The sequence below is a fragment of the Pseudonaja textilis genome, chromosome 3 (assembly GCF_049901715.1).
Source record: "Pseudonaja textilis isolate UNSWEBS1 chromosome 3, rPseTex1.2, whole genome shotgun sequence".
NCBI lineage: Eukaryota > Metazoa > Chordata > Lepidosauria > Squamata > Elapidae > Pseudonaja > Pseudonaja textilis.
This window is the reverse complement of record NC_141992.1, coordinates 49,114,103-49,131,067: the sequence shown is the minus strand read 5'-3', so window position 1 is coordinate 49,131,067 and position 16,965 is coordinate 49,114,103. Positions and strand designations below refer to the sequence as shown.

General features: G+C 36.2%; 1 protein-coding gene across 1 annotated transcript in view; it reads right to left on the bottom strand.

The window, feature by feature from the left end:
- Positions 1-16,965, bottom strand: part of GRM4 (glutamate metabotropic receptor 4) — a 346,515-nt gene that overhangs the window by 80,743 nt on the left and 248,807 nt on the right. Inside the window, exons 5-6 of the mRNA XM_087929596.1 lie at positions 10,895-11,049; positions 2,901-3,041 (exon numbers count right to left, since the gene is read on the bottom strand). Of these exons, the coding sequence (XP_087785722.1) occupies positions 2,901-3,041; positions 10,895-11,049 (296 nt within the window). The remainder of the gene's footprint in view (positions 1-2,900; positions 3,042-10,894; positions 11,050-16,965) is intronic.

Sequence of the window (16,965 nt, the reverse complement as noted above, 5' to 3'; positions counted from 1 at the left end):
AACAAAGCAGCTATAAAAATCTGAGGGAAGCATTAACATTAACACTAAGGAGCATTAAAATATCATACATAATTGAGGAACTTTACTCCTGTCTAACAAAATAACAAAGGGGCTGATCTTACATTCCTCAAGAACTGTCATCTCCTGCTTAATGTCTACCAAATGTGTGGGGTCTCAATTCTCAAACAGTTGCTTTTTGGGAGATTTTTAAAGTTCTGGTCCCAACAGCCCTGAAGATATCAGGCAAGGGAAGACTGGGAGAAATGGGAGAAAAAAATCCACAAAGGCCCATTCTCTGACAAATCTGTTATTCTGCCTCTGTCCTTGATTCCACTAATACAAATTACATTTTTCCTGCCCTGTAAGATCCTATAGTAGCTACTCCAGATATGCCCTTTTCCCTCCTATTCAAAAAACAATCACAATGATTCATAGCAAGGGTGCATTTAATGTTAGCAAATATTGTGTGTCTTAGACACATTGCTGTTATGATCCACACAGTCATGCTGACTCAGAGTGATAATCTAACATTTTTATTGTGCTGTATGGAAATTATGAAAGAGTAACACATTTGAAGGGAAACAAACTGATTAAGTTACCCTGTTTTATAGCTTGCACGTGAGCCCAGTATTGCATAAAACTAAGAATGGCAGAAATTAACATATCTATTGAGATTGGATCAGAAAGGATTATCCTAATTCATAGCTCAATCACTTCTCTATTATGCTTCACTCACAAATAAACCATCATACCAGCCTACCTGCTTCCTGCTATTACCAGAGCTTCTGATCTTAGCCATCAGCTAACCCCCAGAATGTGGACTGCCCATGAGGCCGAACCACAGATAACTACAATGATCTAATACATATCGATTTTACAGAAGACAATGTTGAAAAAGCACTTTGCAATCTAAAACCATCTCTATCTATTGGACTGGATGGAATATGTGCCTACTTCTTAAAAAAGCTACCCACTGCCATAGCCAAACCTCCAAGCATAATCTTTGAAAAATCTTTCAGGACCAGTTCCTTGCCTAATCTATGGTCACAAGCCACGGTCATCCCCATCTTCAAAAAGGGAGACCCTAGCCTAGTTGAAAATTACAGACCAATCTCCTTATGCTGCGTCACCTGTAAAGTCATGGAATCAATTATTAACCAATCCATCATCCTCCACTTAGAGACAAACAACCTACTCTCCAATAAACAATTTGGTTTCAGAAAAAAACTATCCTGTAATCTGCAACTCTTACACTGCAAAAACATATGGACTACACAACTTGATCAGGGCAAAACAATAGATGCAATCTACATAGACTTCTGTAAAGCCTTTGATTCAGTGGTACACGACAAACTACTCCTAAAAATAAAATCCTATGGTATCTCTGGACAACTGCATAACTGGATAGAAGCATTCCTGTCAAACAGACAACAAATGGTCAAAATTGGGAGCGTCCTATCAAATTCTGTACCTGTCAATAGTGGTGTCCCCCAAGGCAGTGTTCTAGGACCAACTCTCTTCATACTCTACATAAATGACCTCTGTGATCATATTAAGAGCAACTGCGTTCTTTTCGCTGATGATGTAAAGCTGTTCAATACCACAGACAATACTGCTACCCTTCAAAAAGATCTTGACTATGTATCAGAATGGTCAAACAAATGGCAACTTCAAATCTCAACAAATAAATGCTCTGTCTTACATATTGGCAAAAAAAAATCAGAAAATAATATACAAGCTGAATAGTCAAGATCTTGTTGATGATCCAAGCTCTGTAAAGGACCTTGGAATACTCACCTCTAATGATCTAAGTGCTAGAGCCCACTGCAACTACATAGCCAAAAAGGCATTAAGAGTTGTTAACCTAATCCTACATAGCTTTTTCTCTGGTAATATCACATTATTAACTAGAGCATACAAAACATTTGCTAGACCAATACTCGAATACAGCTCATCAGTCTGGAACCCACATTACGTATCTGATATTAGCACAATTGAGAAAGTCCAGAAATATTTCACAAGAAGAGTTCTCCACTCCTCTACTCATTGTAGAATACCTTATGCCACCAGACTTGAAATTCTAGAACTAGAAAACCTTGAATTACGCCGTCTTTGGTCTGATTTAAGCATGGTATATAAAATCATACATTGCAATGTCCTACCTGTCAATGAATACTTCAGCTTCAACCATAACAACACAAGAGCACACAACAGATACAAACTCAAGGTTAACCGCACCAAGCTTGATTGCAGGAAATACGACTTCAGCAACAGAGTGATCAATGTCTGGAATACTCTACCTGACTCTGTAGTTTCTTCCCCAAACCCCAAAAACTTTAACCTTAGACTGTCTACTATTGACCTCACCCCTTTCCTAAGAGGTCTCTAGGGGGCGTGCATAAGCGCACCAACGTGCCTACCATCCCTGTCCTATTGTTTCTTTTATTTTTCTTTTATTTTTCTTATATGTACCCATTTCATGTATTCATAACTATGTATACACTTATACTTATTATCTTGTAAACAATTGACAAATCAAATAAAATAAATAAAATAAATAAACTTCCCATTCACTTTACTATTATAAAACCCACACAGTTAACTTGGCATTATGAAAAAACTGACAGTCACCTCAGAGAATTCTACCCATATATCCACACGATGCAAAAGAACTCATATCTCTAAATGAAACAGCTAAGCCCCAGAATGAGGACTGCCCATGAGGTCTAACAAAGATCAAATTAATGGCCACATCTTCATTAAATAATGATGTTCTTTTAGGTTACAACATGAATGGAACCAACAACCATCCACTCAGACTGTTCAGTCCTCCCCATTCTCTGCCACACACAAACCAAAGATCCATGCTCCCAAATATATCCACATTTAGAATTTCTTACTTGTACACTTTTTGATAGCACTTCCTTTCTTGAGAGCATGGCGACTTAGCTTGCAGTGAAAGTTATCCTCCCAAAATTCAGCAAACCAAATGTTCCGGCGATTATTGTCCAGTGTCCTACTAGAGAAATAGCGATCAAAACCTAATGAGGGAAACACATAATAAAACCATGAAACCAAAATAAACAGGACCTGCTATGTGAGAGCAGACAGCTATTTTTGTTGTTGTTGTTGTTTTCTTTGAAAGGACAAAAAAAGTTATAGATCAAAACCCCAGCTCACTCAGTTATAACATTTAGTGCTTCCTTGCTAATTTAAAATAGTTTGGACAATGGCATCAGCAGGAAGAATGATGATGTAAAACTGAGAAAATGGATTTGGAGGCATCACGATACAAATTCTGCACTTACAAACCTGCATCAGATGTAATGATAATGTGCAATATTTGTGTGATGAAGTTATCAAAGTTTTTCATGGACACTACTGCTGATGCCACTCAACACTTTAGATTCCAGCTTTCACAACTACTTGCCATTGGCTAAGGTAGCTGGAACTGAATTGAAATCTAAAATATGTGGAGGCACCAAGCTGGGTATCTCTCCTTCAGTTGCATCATATATATATATTTTCAGAAAATGTTTTAAAAATCTGAAAAATCAGCACTGAAACAAATGGAATAAATAAAAACATTCACAAGTAGCATACATTAAAAATAGATACATTTCTGCATTTTTATTTGAATATGCATTTATTTGAATATGCATAGATATGCACTTCAGTTTGAAGATCTGTCATGTCAAAAATGCACAGCCCAGCCCATCATATTATTCCATGCCTATAGAGCTTTCCCATTTCTGACATAAACAATTCTTACCTTAACAAATTTAAATATATAGCACGCATGTATTTCAGCATAAATTACATTGTATCTCAACAGTTTCCTCAATTATCTTGTTTAGGTATAGAACACTTTAAGATACTCTTCTTACTTTTCAAGTTTTTAATCTTTGCCTTTTTTTAAAAAAAATTAACAATTTATTAAATTTATATGGTGTCCAACTACAAGTGACTCAGGATGGTTTACAAATTGCTAAAAACAATTAAAAACAAGAAACAGCACATTCAACACAAAAAACACACACAACAAAACCAATGCAGATGGCAGAGAAAACAAATGATTGTTGAGAACGTTCATCATCCTTATTGCCACAAGATAATCCCTAATATGAGCTCTAACCCATGTACTTTTGAGTCTTCCTCCAGTGGTGATCCTAATACTCTTTCAAATACACTAAGGTGTACCCCAGTCTCTATTCTACACAGGTAGAGACCCCATATGAGTGATATGATCCAAGGCCTCAGCTACTCACTCATTTCAGGCAGCATGTAGGGTCTCAGCCATGCAATCCACCAGATCCTCAGAGAAAACCCCAGCTCTCCTTGGAACTTCATTGGGTCCATCATTCACCTGAGGCAAGCTGATTGAGCAGGCCCTATTTTCCCGCAGGAATGAGTAGCACAGTAAGCCAAAGGCAACTAAAGGGTGATCCTTCTATAGTAACAAACTGATGGTAATATCCCTTCTTCCAGATTACACCTCAAGAGCAAAAGTAGATTTAGCTTGCAGCTTCCAATATGCATTGGGCTGTTGATTACCTAGGAAAGATCCCAGTTTGGCAGACCACAAACTCCTAAGATGCCTCAGATTCAATATCACATGTGATATTGAATCTGACTAATGGTCTGACTAAAGACTAATGGTCCAAAGTTATGTATCTGTGGGGAAAATTAATTTATATTTGCATTATCACATAGCATGAAATTAATGCTTTGATTTTCATTCATAATATGTACATTGAAGGTTCATAGGCTTTCTTAACAGAAAAGAGTTTTCATTTGATTTATGTCATTCACAGTTTTCAGAATACAGCATTTTGTTGATTTGAAATTATAAGCTATTTTACACAGTTCTTTTCATGACATCAAAAGAAACAAGCAATGCATATTTCTTTACTTGTAGCAAGTGATCAGCTGAATGGTCAGCTTGATTCTGAATGGTCAGAATTCTCTAGAGTAAAAACAGATCAAACTCCAGACAGGCAAAGTGCTAGAGTTAAATATTATTGAAGGTAGCTTGGTGTTTGTGGCCTGCAGCAGATTCATCCTATTGATGAATCATTGCCTCAGCTTTCATCAACCCATGCCAGACCATGTCTGGCTGGGAATTATGAACACTGTCATCTGAAACATATAGAAGACATTAAGTTGCCTTCCCTGGTGATTAATAGGGCAGCTGGTCAAAATCTGATTCAATTTTGCAATTCATTTGAGAAGTTGATTTGAATCATCAAAGCATTTGGGTGATTTGTTGCTACAAAAGTCTCCTCATGCCTAGAAGTCCAACTAATGTCTGGATTAATTTAGAGGCAACTGATCTTCTATGCACCAGACCTATTTGACAATTCTGATCTGAAGATTTAGTTAAAAGATTGAATTACCACTGAAGTGAAACATCACATGGTCCTCAATGGTAAGTATATTTTTAATCTACTCATCCAGACAGCATCAAGAGTCTAACAATGCCAGATTTAGCACAAAGCCAACATTACATTTCTTGAAGGGTCATTCATGAGAAAGGAAAGAACTGTCGAGTACCATAAGCCCGTGAAAGACTTCATTCAAATAATATGGCTATGCCTTAGGGAGAGAGTCATAAAGCCACCATCCTTAGTGTGTATATTTCAACCCCCCTCGGATAGTCATTTTATACTAAAGAAATTAATTCGTGTTTAGCATAATTAGAATTAAACTTTTGCTATTGGTTCAGAGCAGCATAGCTTTGTATATTCATAGGCCCATACCCATTGCATTCACTAGTTTTTCTTTCAAAAAATATGTGTTTTCCAGGCTGCTGATTATTCATTGCTTGATAGACAACTGATTTCAAACCATGCTATTTATTTGCACATGAATATGACGATGAAGAAAGTTTGATTTAAGTCCATGTACTTGCTTTTTAAATTTATAGCAGTTTCAAAATGAGCACTGTTACAGTGCTCATTTTTCTGGATTCTCCTCACTACCACTACCACCATAAATAATTTTCCTTTCTTTAAAAAAAAAGTTGTATAATCATGGGTCGAATATTTTTATGGCATGCATATTTCACTATTTCTTCAAAACTCTCAGTCTGATTGATATTGAAATATTTTATTTCCTTAATAGTGTAAGAGCTGAGTTTGATAAAAGATAAGTGGCAAATCCTGGGGGCAGAGTGAAAAAAAAGGGATCAGCCTAGAATCCCTATGCAACCACAAATGAACTAACTCTAACCAGGTTATGACAGTTAGATAACAAGATTCTTGGGCATGGGCTTTTAGCAATAATTCAGCTTAATTAAACCTTCACATGTGGACCTGGTCTTTCACACCTGATGATAACTGATCCAAGTAACCCTGTGAGCTTTATGGTTGAATACAGGTTTGTATTCAGTTTTTCTCCCATATGATTTCAACATCTTAAGCACTACCCCTGATAAGGGTCACCACTCATTAAAAACTAAGCTGTAATCACTTAAGAATTGTATGCAACTATTGAGGCTACTGATGAGGAAATATGGTATACTGACATCTCTGAAAGAGCAAAGAGACACCGCAACAGAGATCTTAGTCTGGAACATAGACACTGACCTGCAAAATCTTTTTGGATCAAAGACAGATGCTGAGATAACCCACTTGTACTCTGGGTGGTGACTCCTCATAAATAAACTGCAGAAATGGAAATTTTTGCAGTCATCTTGGGAGTTGAGCAGTCAGAAATCCTGGGATTCCACCTACCTTCATAATTGCAGTATAACCTATATGGATAATAAGCCTGCCATCTTCATATCTTTAATCACTTTAGGAAATAATTAATCTATAAATATAAAAGAATTTATTTTGCAGTGAAGATAAGATTCCTTTTGGTTAATTAGACCTTCTTTCAGGATTATAAAAATCAAAAGAAACTTTAAGGATTTAAAGATTTGAATTTTTTTTGCAAAAAGCTTAGTAAAGAGAACATTTAATGTCTTCACATTTAACCTTAAATGTGAATGACATGAAGGGGCATTTGATCATGTTTGATGGACATGTAAAAAAAACAGAAAATTTTGAATACAAATGCATACAATAATTCAGAAGATTTTAAAAGGGAAGTACTATTGAAACTTGAGGCTTTTCTTTGGGGCTAAAAGAAAGACCGCTGGAAAAAAAATGAAATTTTTGTTTCTAGGCTCAAAGGGGAAGTGTCAGCCATGTTTAAGAGGGCCTTTGATTTGATTTATCTTGTGTCAACTGTATTTTTCCCTCAATCAAGGAACCTTTCTTATAGCAACCTTTAGTTTGGAATATTGTAACACAGTCTACATGGAACTGTCCTTGAAAACCATTCCAAAGTTACATCTAAACCAGAATATGGTGGAGCAAGTAGTTATAAGTACACCTCATAACTGCGACACTTCTATTTTGTGAACTGCACAGGTTATCACCTTGTTTCCAGGTTCAATTCAAAATGCTGATGGTAATCTATCTATAAAGCCTTTCACAGCTTTGGGGCCTAGATATTTACAAGATTACTTTCTCCAACTATTTCTCTCCATCCCATAAGCTGGAAAAGTCAATTGCTCTGAGTCCATCAATGACAACAACGAAAGTTCCTTTTTATGGAAACTCAGAGATGTATCTTCTCTGTCATTATTCTGGAACAACATTTCCTCCCTAGGTTTATGTAGCCCTATTCCTGCTGTTCTTCAGGAAACCTTTAAAAACTGGAATCTTCCAGTAGACCCTATATCAGGGTGATTTTCCAATCAACTGGATTGTTGTTGGATTGTTTGGTTTTCCCTGCCATGTCCGTTTATCATTTTTGTTCTTATTTTATGGTAAAGGCATGTTTTAATCTTTTGCTGTACTGCCTTGAGTCATTAAATAATAGGAATGAGAAGCTCATTATTTTGCAAATAAAATCTTAACAGCAGTCCACAAATATGAAAGAAGAAAACGTGTGTGCAAATATATAAAGAACAGAATTGGAACATTGAAGAATAAACCAAATCAAAGATACAAAAACTTCCTTAAAATGTAATATAAAAAGTTGAAAGAGGAAGCCTTGGATTACAAGGTTGTGAATTTAATATGGATAACATTTTGATTATTTATTGTATTTTTCCTCTTACAAATATTATAAATACCATACAATATAAAGTTCTCCCAGGTTTATAGATCCTTTTTCTGACCTTGATGAACTTCAGCAAGGAATTTTATTATGTATCCTCAGATGGGACCATCCTGCAAGTGGGTCTGAAATCTGGAGTGAGTTACTGATTTTATATTGGACAACAGGAACTCAGTAGGCATGTCTCAAATTTTGAGGATACAATGAGTGTTTTCTCTTGAAGGGAAGGAGGAATTCCAAAACACCAATTTCCTCAAAAAGGCTGTTTTCTCCTCCATCTTCCAGGATCTCCTGTACCTCCAATCTAGCTTTGTCTTTGGCGGATGCAGCTAAGCACACATTTAAATACAACCCTGAAGAGCAACTTACCATTTTGCCTTGCTGATTAAAAGAGAATATAAGGATGTGCATTAAAACTGTGTAGAGCTGATATCTTGTTTTTGCAGCATGCTAAAGAAGCTCAGGTTAGGTTGGAAAGCTCAGGTTGAGTTTGCCTTGCTTTGCAATATTTATCAACTGGGAATGTCTCATCCTAAAGCTGAAAATAAATATGCCTTACAGTCTTCTTAGACAGAACAGCAGAGTTACTTGCTCTTAATGAAAAATAAAATATACCATCATCTCAAATGCATGGGAATAATCCTGATTAATCTTAGGGCAGGAATTCTCCAACTGTAGGTTTTGAGCAACTTAAAAAAAGGTCACAATATTTTTCTAAAATATTGCTTCAGGCAATTAAACTTGGTCTTTGAGTATTATTAAAGTTACAAATTGTTTTCTGCCTTCTTTCTTTTCTTAGCAGAGGCACACATGATCTATGAGTCACATACTCATAGTGGTTTCTATGTTATTATTTCTGTTATAGAATGTGACTTTGAAATGAACTTTTATTATACTCTCATGTCTATTCATTATACAAGATATTTGTATATTAAAGTCTTCCAAGATGTCAAAAAGTCCATAAAACAGTATAAGTTGCTGTGATTAAATTGTTTTGTATTTTATGAATGTGATTTTTAAGACAGTTGAAATGAATAAAAGTCTGGTTTCTGCAGAGAGTTGCAACTGACATGTGACAAATTATTACTGGATATTTGTGATCCATGAAATCGGCCATCAATAATTGGGTTCAACTTCTTTTGGAAATGTTTCCAACTTCTGTATTAGTGTCCTTGGTAGCAATATACTGTAGTTTTGATATTTGGATTAATGTAGAAGTAAACACAGATATTTTACAGTAAGATGTATAGTAAAGTAAGAGTGAACATTGTTAGCCATTGTTTTAAGTTTCTAACCATTCAAAAATAAATAAAAAAGATATTGACATGTGATAAGAGAAATGATAAAAATTACATTACATTATCCAATGCAAATCAAAACCAAGAAAGTACACTAACAAAGTATACTGATAAATGTATCTCTGATTTCATAACTGTTTCTCATACTGGAGAAGAAGGATCTTAATCTGTCATTTATAAGAAAATGCTGTTCACTCAAAGTACAAAGCCAAGCACACTGGCTTCAGCTTTCAAAATGACCCTAGAAATGAATCAAGGAAAAAGTTGCAAGGTACATTCATTTCTTGTCCAACAGTAACACAAAAGAAATCACTCAAGTGAGTACTGTTGCCATTTTGCAAATTTGTGAAATCTTAATCTAACTTAACATCTGGCTATAAACTCTGAATGACCGTTAGGTGATAGCAAAGGGCTAGCCTTTCCTTCTTCTTGCCATGGCATGGTTGTCTGGATTTTTACAACCTGTATGTGGCAACTTCATCATAGCCCCCACTTAATATCCTTTTGTCCATTTCAGCTGGGATGTATCACTCCCAATGATCATAACAATTACTGAGTATTTCAGAAAGAATCTTCCAGATGGCATATTGTTATGATTATCTATGGCATGTATAAATGTTACCACAATTAAGCATCAGTGTGTGATCCCATAAACCAGAAATGTGTTCCATGTTATAAACCATATCTCTGTGGGAGGAAGAAAGTATATGGTGGATCACTATCTACTGGCATGAAAAGTGGGCAACCTATGGTCTTCCAGATGCTGCTGGACTGCAGATCATATCATTCTTCATTTGCCATAATGATCAGCGTTGAAATTTAACAACATCTGGAGAGCCACACATGCCTTTTCTTGAACTAGATCACCAGGTTTTCTGACTCCCAATTGTTTAATAATCACAGCAACTAAAATGGAATTTGGATGCTGAAATAAAGAGTGCTGGAGGGTGGGAGATGAGTTGGTTTTGCATTTTTTTGTATAAAAGGATTATAATTTTAGTTCTGATGGGCTTATATACTCAGAAGCTTGCTACTCCCTAAATGTGAGACTAACTCCTGAGCCTCTGCTTTGGCCACACGTGGCTGATGATACTTAAGTTTTAACATAAAGCAACATAGGCTTCATAAGCATGAAAATATCCACTTTAGCTCAGAACATCTACTGTCATTTTTCAACAGATTGAGACACCTTTTCAGCCAACAGCCTGATCATAAGCAAGACATAAATCAGTTGTTGCTAAACAAGCAGTTGCTTAGATATAAGTTTCAGCAAAACAAAAGTCAAGGAAAATCATGGACATTCAAGCAATAAGGCCTTTAGTATACCCCAAATCAAGATAAGCTTCTTTCCATAATCACAAAAAAACCAAGGATGGCATCTGTATTGATATTAGAAGCTAAAAACAATGATAACAGATTTTTATTTTTATATACGTACCAAATTCAAAGAACAAGCTACAGCTCTTGAACATTTCTAGTCTTACCTCTAACAGATGCCCTTTTGGGCAAGATAGTGACAGATCCTTCTGCAACCTCTTCTACATCTCTCACAGGGGCAATTTTGGAGCCCCAGCTGTCAGAACCCATCCAGATGAAGTGTCCAGTCTGATTGGCTCGCTTTGCTGCCATCAACACATTCCTAGAGAGACAGAAGCAAAAACCAGGTCATCAGGGGTTTTATATTTAAACGGATGCAGGCACTGTGTCAAATTGACAAGACAGGAAGCACCCACATCATGTTCACTATACAAACTGCAAATAAAATTAACTTGGCATGTCCAGTCATATCCAGAAGTAATCTATTCAGTTACCAATTTTCACAGCATTAAGTGCTATTTTCCATATTTATTTCTCTGCACAACATTAAATCTATGGATACAGATAGAAATCCGAACCTGGATTCTTTTTCAAAGCAACCTTTAACATCTTCAAACCAAGTATAACCTAATCAGATCATATCTTTGCAGACTATAGCTCACAAGTTGATTATCCAGTGATCCTTTATTTCTTGAAAATATGGGGTGTGCATTTAAAGAATCAATGAATGCTGGACAACCAGGATCAGGTATACAGGAACTTTTCCCCCATATTATTAATGTGAAGAAGTAACATAGAGTTAGCGAGACCATGTATTTAGGAGCAATTTGACATTCTACAGCTCTTTTAGTCTCCATAATATACATCCCATTTATAATTAAACTCTGGGGGGTATGACATAAGGATTTAGGAGAACTTAGTTACAGTATTGAAGTAAAATGTAATTTTGCTTTTTTTACCTAGCATCTTTGTTCCAATATCACCTGAAATGATGGTATAATGTTCTCTAGGGGAAAACTGTTGCCTGTGCCATTCTGCATCACCAGATAATCCCATTTTTAATTTACTCTGCACAACCTATTCCAATTTCTGAAATTGCTGCCAAGCCCAGTAACTAACATGTGCTCTTGATTGCATTGCAATAGCTGGAAGAAATTTTATTTAGTTATTATTTATTAAAAGTATTACACTGCCAATTACTGAAGTTTCTTGACAATTTATAGTAAAAGCTTAAAACCTAAATTAAAAGAAAAATAGGGTAAACAAAATCAAAATAAAAAAATAATGTAAACAAAATAAACAATTCAAACCATGTCATAGGGCTTTTTAAAAAGTAAGTTAAGTTCCACAGTTCAACAGAGAGTTAATTCCAAAGAATTTGGGTGACTACAGACAAGGCTTGATCCCTGGCTGCCTGCAGCATGTTTAACTGAACCTCCTCAGATGATCTCAATAAGTAGGGAGGGATAACCCAAGAGATGTTGTCCTATGCCTTGAACCCAATCCATAGATGGTTTTAAATATAATAATCAACACTTTGTATTTCATCTATTCAACAAAGTGATTGATTCTACAATGCTTTTAGCACAAGTGTAATGTGATCTTCCAAAGGGCAACCTGGCAGCTGAATTCGGTGCCAACTCAAATTTCTGGACTAGACATAAAGGCAGTCCCATAATTGTTTAAGCTTGGATTACCAGAATACTATATGCACGACTGTTTTAAGATCATTTTCTTCCAGGAAGAAAAGGAGTTTGCATATCACTTAAAGCCAATGAAAAGTATCTCTAACTGTTGTCTCACTTGGGGAAATTGAAGAGAGATGAAAATCAAGACATGCTCCAAAACTGTATATCTGCTCCTTCGTAAAAGTGTAATTCAATTTGGAACAAAACCTACCCTGACACTCACAAAGAACATCTTCATCTTGTCTTATTCCAAATTCAATATATGAAACCCACTCCCCCCACGTTCAATTCATTATCAACTGAAGGCAGATATTCAAGAGAACCACTCTGTTATCTGAAGATGTTTCAGAAAAATAGGTCTGGATATATCTGTTACTAACATTCTGCTCCAAACCTCCATATTTGGACATATTCAGATATTAAAAAGCAGTGGAGACCATATGGAGAGACCTCATATACCAGTGTGTAGTTTAAGCAGAAACTGTGTCCAAATAATAATACCTTCCATTCTCAAAACTTTCAGTACAGTAATCCAAATGGATATAATGGCTGATACTATTAAAAGTCTTTTGAAAATTGAAAAATAAGAGTCGTATTTCCTCTGTCAATGTCCAAATATTTATTAACTGTATTTTTACTCTTACCAATAACAAGCTCCATCATGACCAAAAAGCTGTTTAAAAACTTTTGGTACAGGAAGATAGAAAACTACTTTACATCCAGTCAAATTTTTATATTTCTAACTGGGAACTATCTATCAGATTAATGGGAACTCTACTGCACCATTAGTAATGGTGCTAGTTGTTTTATCAGGACTTGGAAGGGTTTGAATAGAAGAGGAACTGAATAGTGATGTGAACTTCTTTTTCTTGGTACCTAGAATTTTATTCCTGTATAGATAGTCTTCATTTGACAACTGTTCAAAGGTACAATGTATTCCCCAAAAGATACTGATTACTACCCTCCCATAGTCACATGATACCATTTTGGACACTTGGCAGCCAGTTGCAGTGTCTCATGTCCACATGACCATGATTTGTGGCATTTTTTGCTATTTTCCTCTGGGGGAATGGATTCACTTAATGACCATATGATTCACTTAACAATCAGGGTGATTCACTTTACAATGGTTGTAAAATCAAGTCAGATCATGTGTTAACCTGCTTAACACATGACCTGATGATGGAAATTCTGGGTGCATTCTGATAATTAAATAAGGGCTACCTGTAATATAGAATTAAACATTTATTTATTTTAGTCACTAAAGAGTAAGATTATTTTATTTGTCTGTGTCCTTGGTGGAGCATCTCATTTTCAATCTAAAAACTCTGGGAAACAGATACTTGTTAACTTTGAGATGGTCTCATTGCCATTTATTATTAATATTGTTATGGTGCCTTCTAGTCAGTCTTGTCTCCTGGCAAGTGCCTGAATAAGCCTTGCAGTTTTCTTGGCAAGTTTTCAGTAGTGATTTGCCATTGCCTGAATCCTGGAACAGAGAGAGAGAGAGGAGGGGGGGAGGGAGGGAGGGAGGAGAGGGAAGGGAAGGGAAGGAGGAGGGGAGGGGAGGAGGAGGAGGGGAGGAGAGCGAGGAGAGAGGAGAGGAGGGAGGGAGGAGGGAGGAGAGTGTGTGTGTGTGTGTGTGTGTGTGTGTGTGTGACAGGGTCACCAGGTGATGTCATGTCTAAGGTAGGACTAGAGCTCATGGTCTTCTGGTTTCTAGGCTGATGCCTTAACTACCAAACTACTCCTTAACCATGATCATCTCAATTATGGTAGAATTAAACAAAGCATTCCAAGTACAAGAGAAGATGAGCTTGTCCTTGGCAAATTCCTGTGAAATGAGGCAATTTTAAAAAACAGTGTGGGTAATGATGATTCAGAACTTATATACGCTATAGATTCCCCCTCCCACGTGCAACAGAACAGAATTAAACAGGAGAATGCAGTATGTTTTCTGGCTTTGAAGTGGTCCACCCACCATCATCTCTTTGGAATTCCGTGATTGGCAGAAGGGTGTACAGCCTTCCTTTCTTTGTATATTTCTATTCTTGAACAGTCTTTGCTCCTTGTCTTGTGCTATGTTATATTATTGGCTATTTCGTGACAACTAGCTCATGTTAATTTGCTGTTATGCTACTTTCTTATCCTGCATTGGCATAAAGGCTTACCTGCTCATATAGTGATCACTGCTTTAGAATCTAAAAGAATCCCAAACTTCCAGTCTGTTGGACAGGGACACAGCAATACAGAACCAGAGGTCTTGCACACCTTTAACTGGAGATGCTGCAACTGAAACTGAGATCTTTTACATGAAAGCATCTGCTCTACGTTTGAATTGCAGCTCTTCCACCTTGGGACATAATCCTGTGCAAGTCTTCACCAAAATTATGACCCATACTTAGTTCAGTGAGGTTTATACTGGACCTTGTAGATGAAATCCACCATCACTCTATAATAGGGTATCTTTCTTCTCCAACTTTCATTACTTCCCATGTGCTCAATATCTGTTCCAAAGAACTGAGGTTAGATTTTGAAAGTTTGGAAGAGAAAATGTTTCTCCTAGATCAGTGGAAACTACTATATAGTTCAATGGAACTTAACTATTATACAGGATTGCAGCCTTATTTCAAGATTTCACAGTTTAACATTACTGCTTTTGTAATAAATCATTAACATAAGCTATCAAAAATTCCTTGAAAATGTGAGAGGGAAGAGGTACAAAGATACTTTGCCTATTATATTATTATTATCTTTGAGCCACATAATTTTAAGCAGTGAAAGATTAGGCAGAAATGGCGTCAGAGCTCAGTAACAACAGCCAAGGTAGCTTCATGAAAATGTTATGCAAAAGGCTTTCTTCAAAAGGTTCAAAAGTTTTCGGCCTTGGCAAAAATTGTCCCATTTTTCTACCTCATTCTCATGAAGCTTTAGAAAGCCTTTAGCATTAATATGAGTATCATCTTGAACTTCTTTTTTTTGGCAAAATGACAGAGTACAGTTGTTTTTCTTATGTAAATTTCCTCTATGGGAGGAGCTGCAGTATATTGTCTTTCTATGAACTTGAATAAAAATGGGGGAAGACAGGAAGGTTGCTGGAGAAAGGTGTTGGAGAGATGATATAACCCTTATAAAACATCCACACAACCTCCTCATTACTAAGGCAAGAATTTCCCATTCCATACACAAGAATGTCACCAACCTGCTTTTATTGGGAGGAGGAGGGAGAGAATCAAAAGCCATTTATTTTCCTTCCAATAAAATTGAAAAAGTGTAGCAGATATGTGCATAACAGTATGTGCAACTCTATGATTTTAAGAAACGTTAATACAGCATCTTTGGAGTGTTTTTCTTTCTTTCTTCAAAGCAACACAATTAATTTAGATATTGCCCAGATAAGAAAAAGAGTCAGAAGAAGAGATTCCATATATTCTCATTAAGCAGAAGCAATTGGGAGTCCTTTCCCTTCTCAAGAGTGGCTGGAAGGATTGTGGCTGCCTCAGGAACGTTCTACCAAAATGGATCATTATATAGTCAAGGCTGATTGATGATTTCTATATCATTTGATCAATGACCTTTTTTTTAAATCAACCTGACATATGATTCAATAATTCATTTTAACATTACTGGAATAAGATGACTTACAACTGTGTTATTTGCTCTCTAAATAAGCAGATGTCAAAATGTGCCTGGAGATCTGCAACATTTTTCTTTCTCTGAATGTTAAGAACTTCTCCTGCCTCAAAAAAAAAAAAAAAACCCATCTTCAAGGATGTTCCATCTTAAGCAACCAGATGGAGTCTTGGCAGAGTTACGACTAAAACAAACAGGGATGAACTCTCTACACAGTTTAGAGCTACCAAACTGAAGAGCAAGTATATTTGGCTGGTTTTAAATAAGCCCTTAGCTGGAAAATAAATGAAAGGGGTGTCCAGTGGATCAATGGATGCTTTGTCAATATCAAGCTTGATTAAAAAGTGATTAAGAGAGTAGAGGTAACAAAACTGAATGACAGACAGCCCTGGAGTCATAGAGAAAGAGCAAGTGCTTTTGAAAGGAGGAAGCAGCAGACACAGTACTGATCATGATAAGAAAGACAGATGACAGTAAACAGCATGCAATGACAGCAAGTAGCATGGAGCAAAATAGCATCAAAGTCAAGTTTATACTACGGAGGAATGAAATAGAATTGAAACAAAAACAAAAAAAATTAAAGGAGTAGCTAACTCTATAATACCATATGCAATTCTTTGCAACATAGTTTTTGGGTCGTTTATTTAGTTGAGGATATTTTATAGTTGTGTCAATGTTCTGCCAGGGACTCCAAATATCCATAGAATTTATGTCTTTAGTGAAATGTAACAGATTCAAGGATGTTGCAGTGACTGCTTCCTTATCTCTTCTGTTTTCTGCAGTTAAGTAGGGATCACCTTTTAGAATAACAATTAAAATCTTGGCACCTCCCATATATCAAAGCTGTTATGCTGTATTTCAAAGAATGTTACTGTAAAGTCTTTACACTTTGAATAATACCGTGTCTTCTTTCTTAT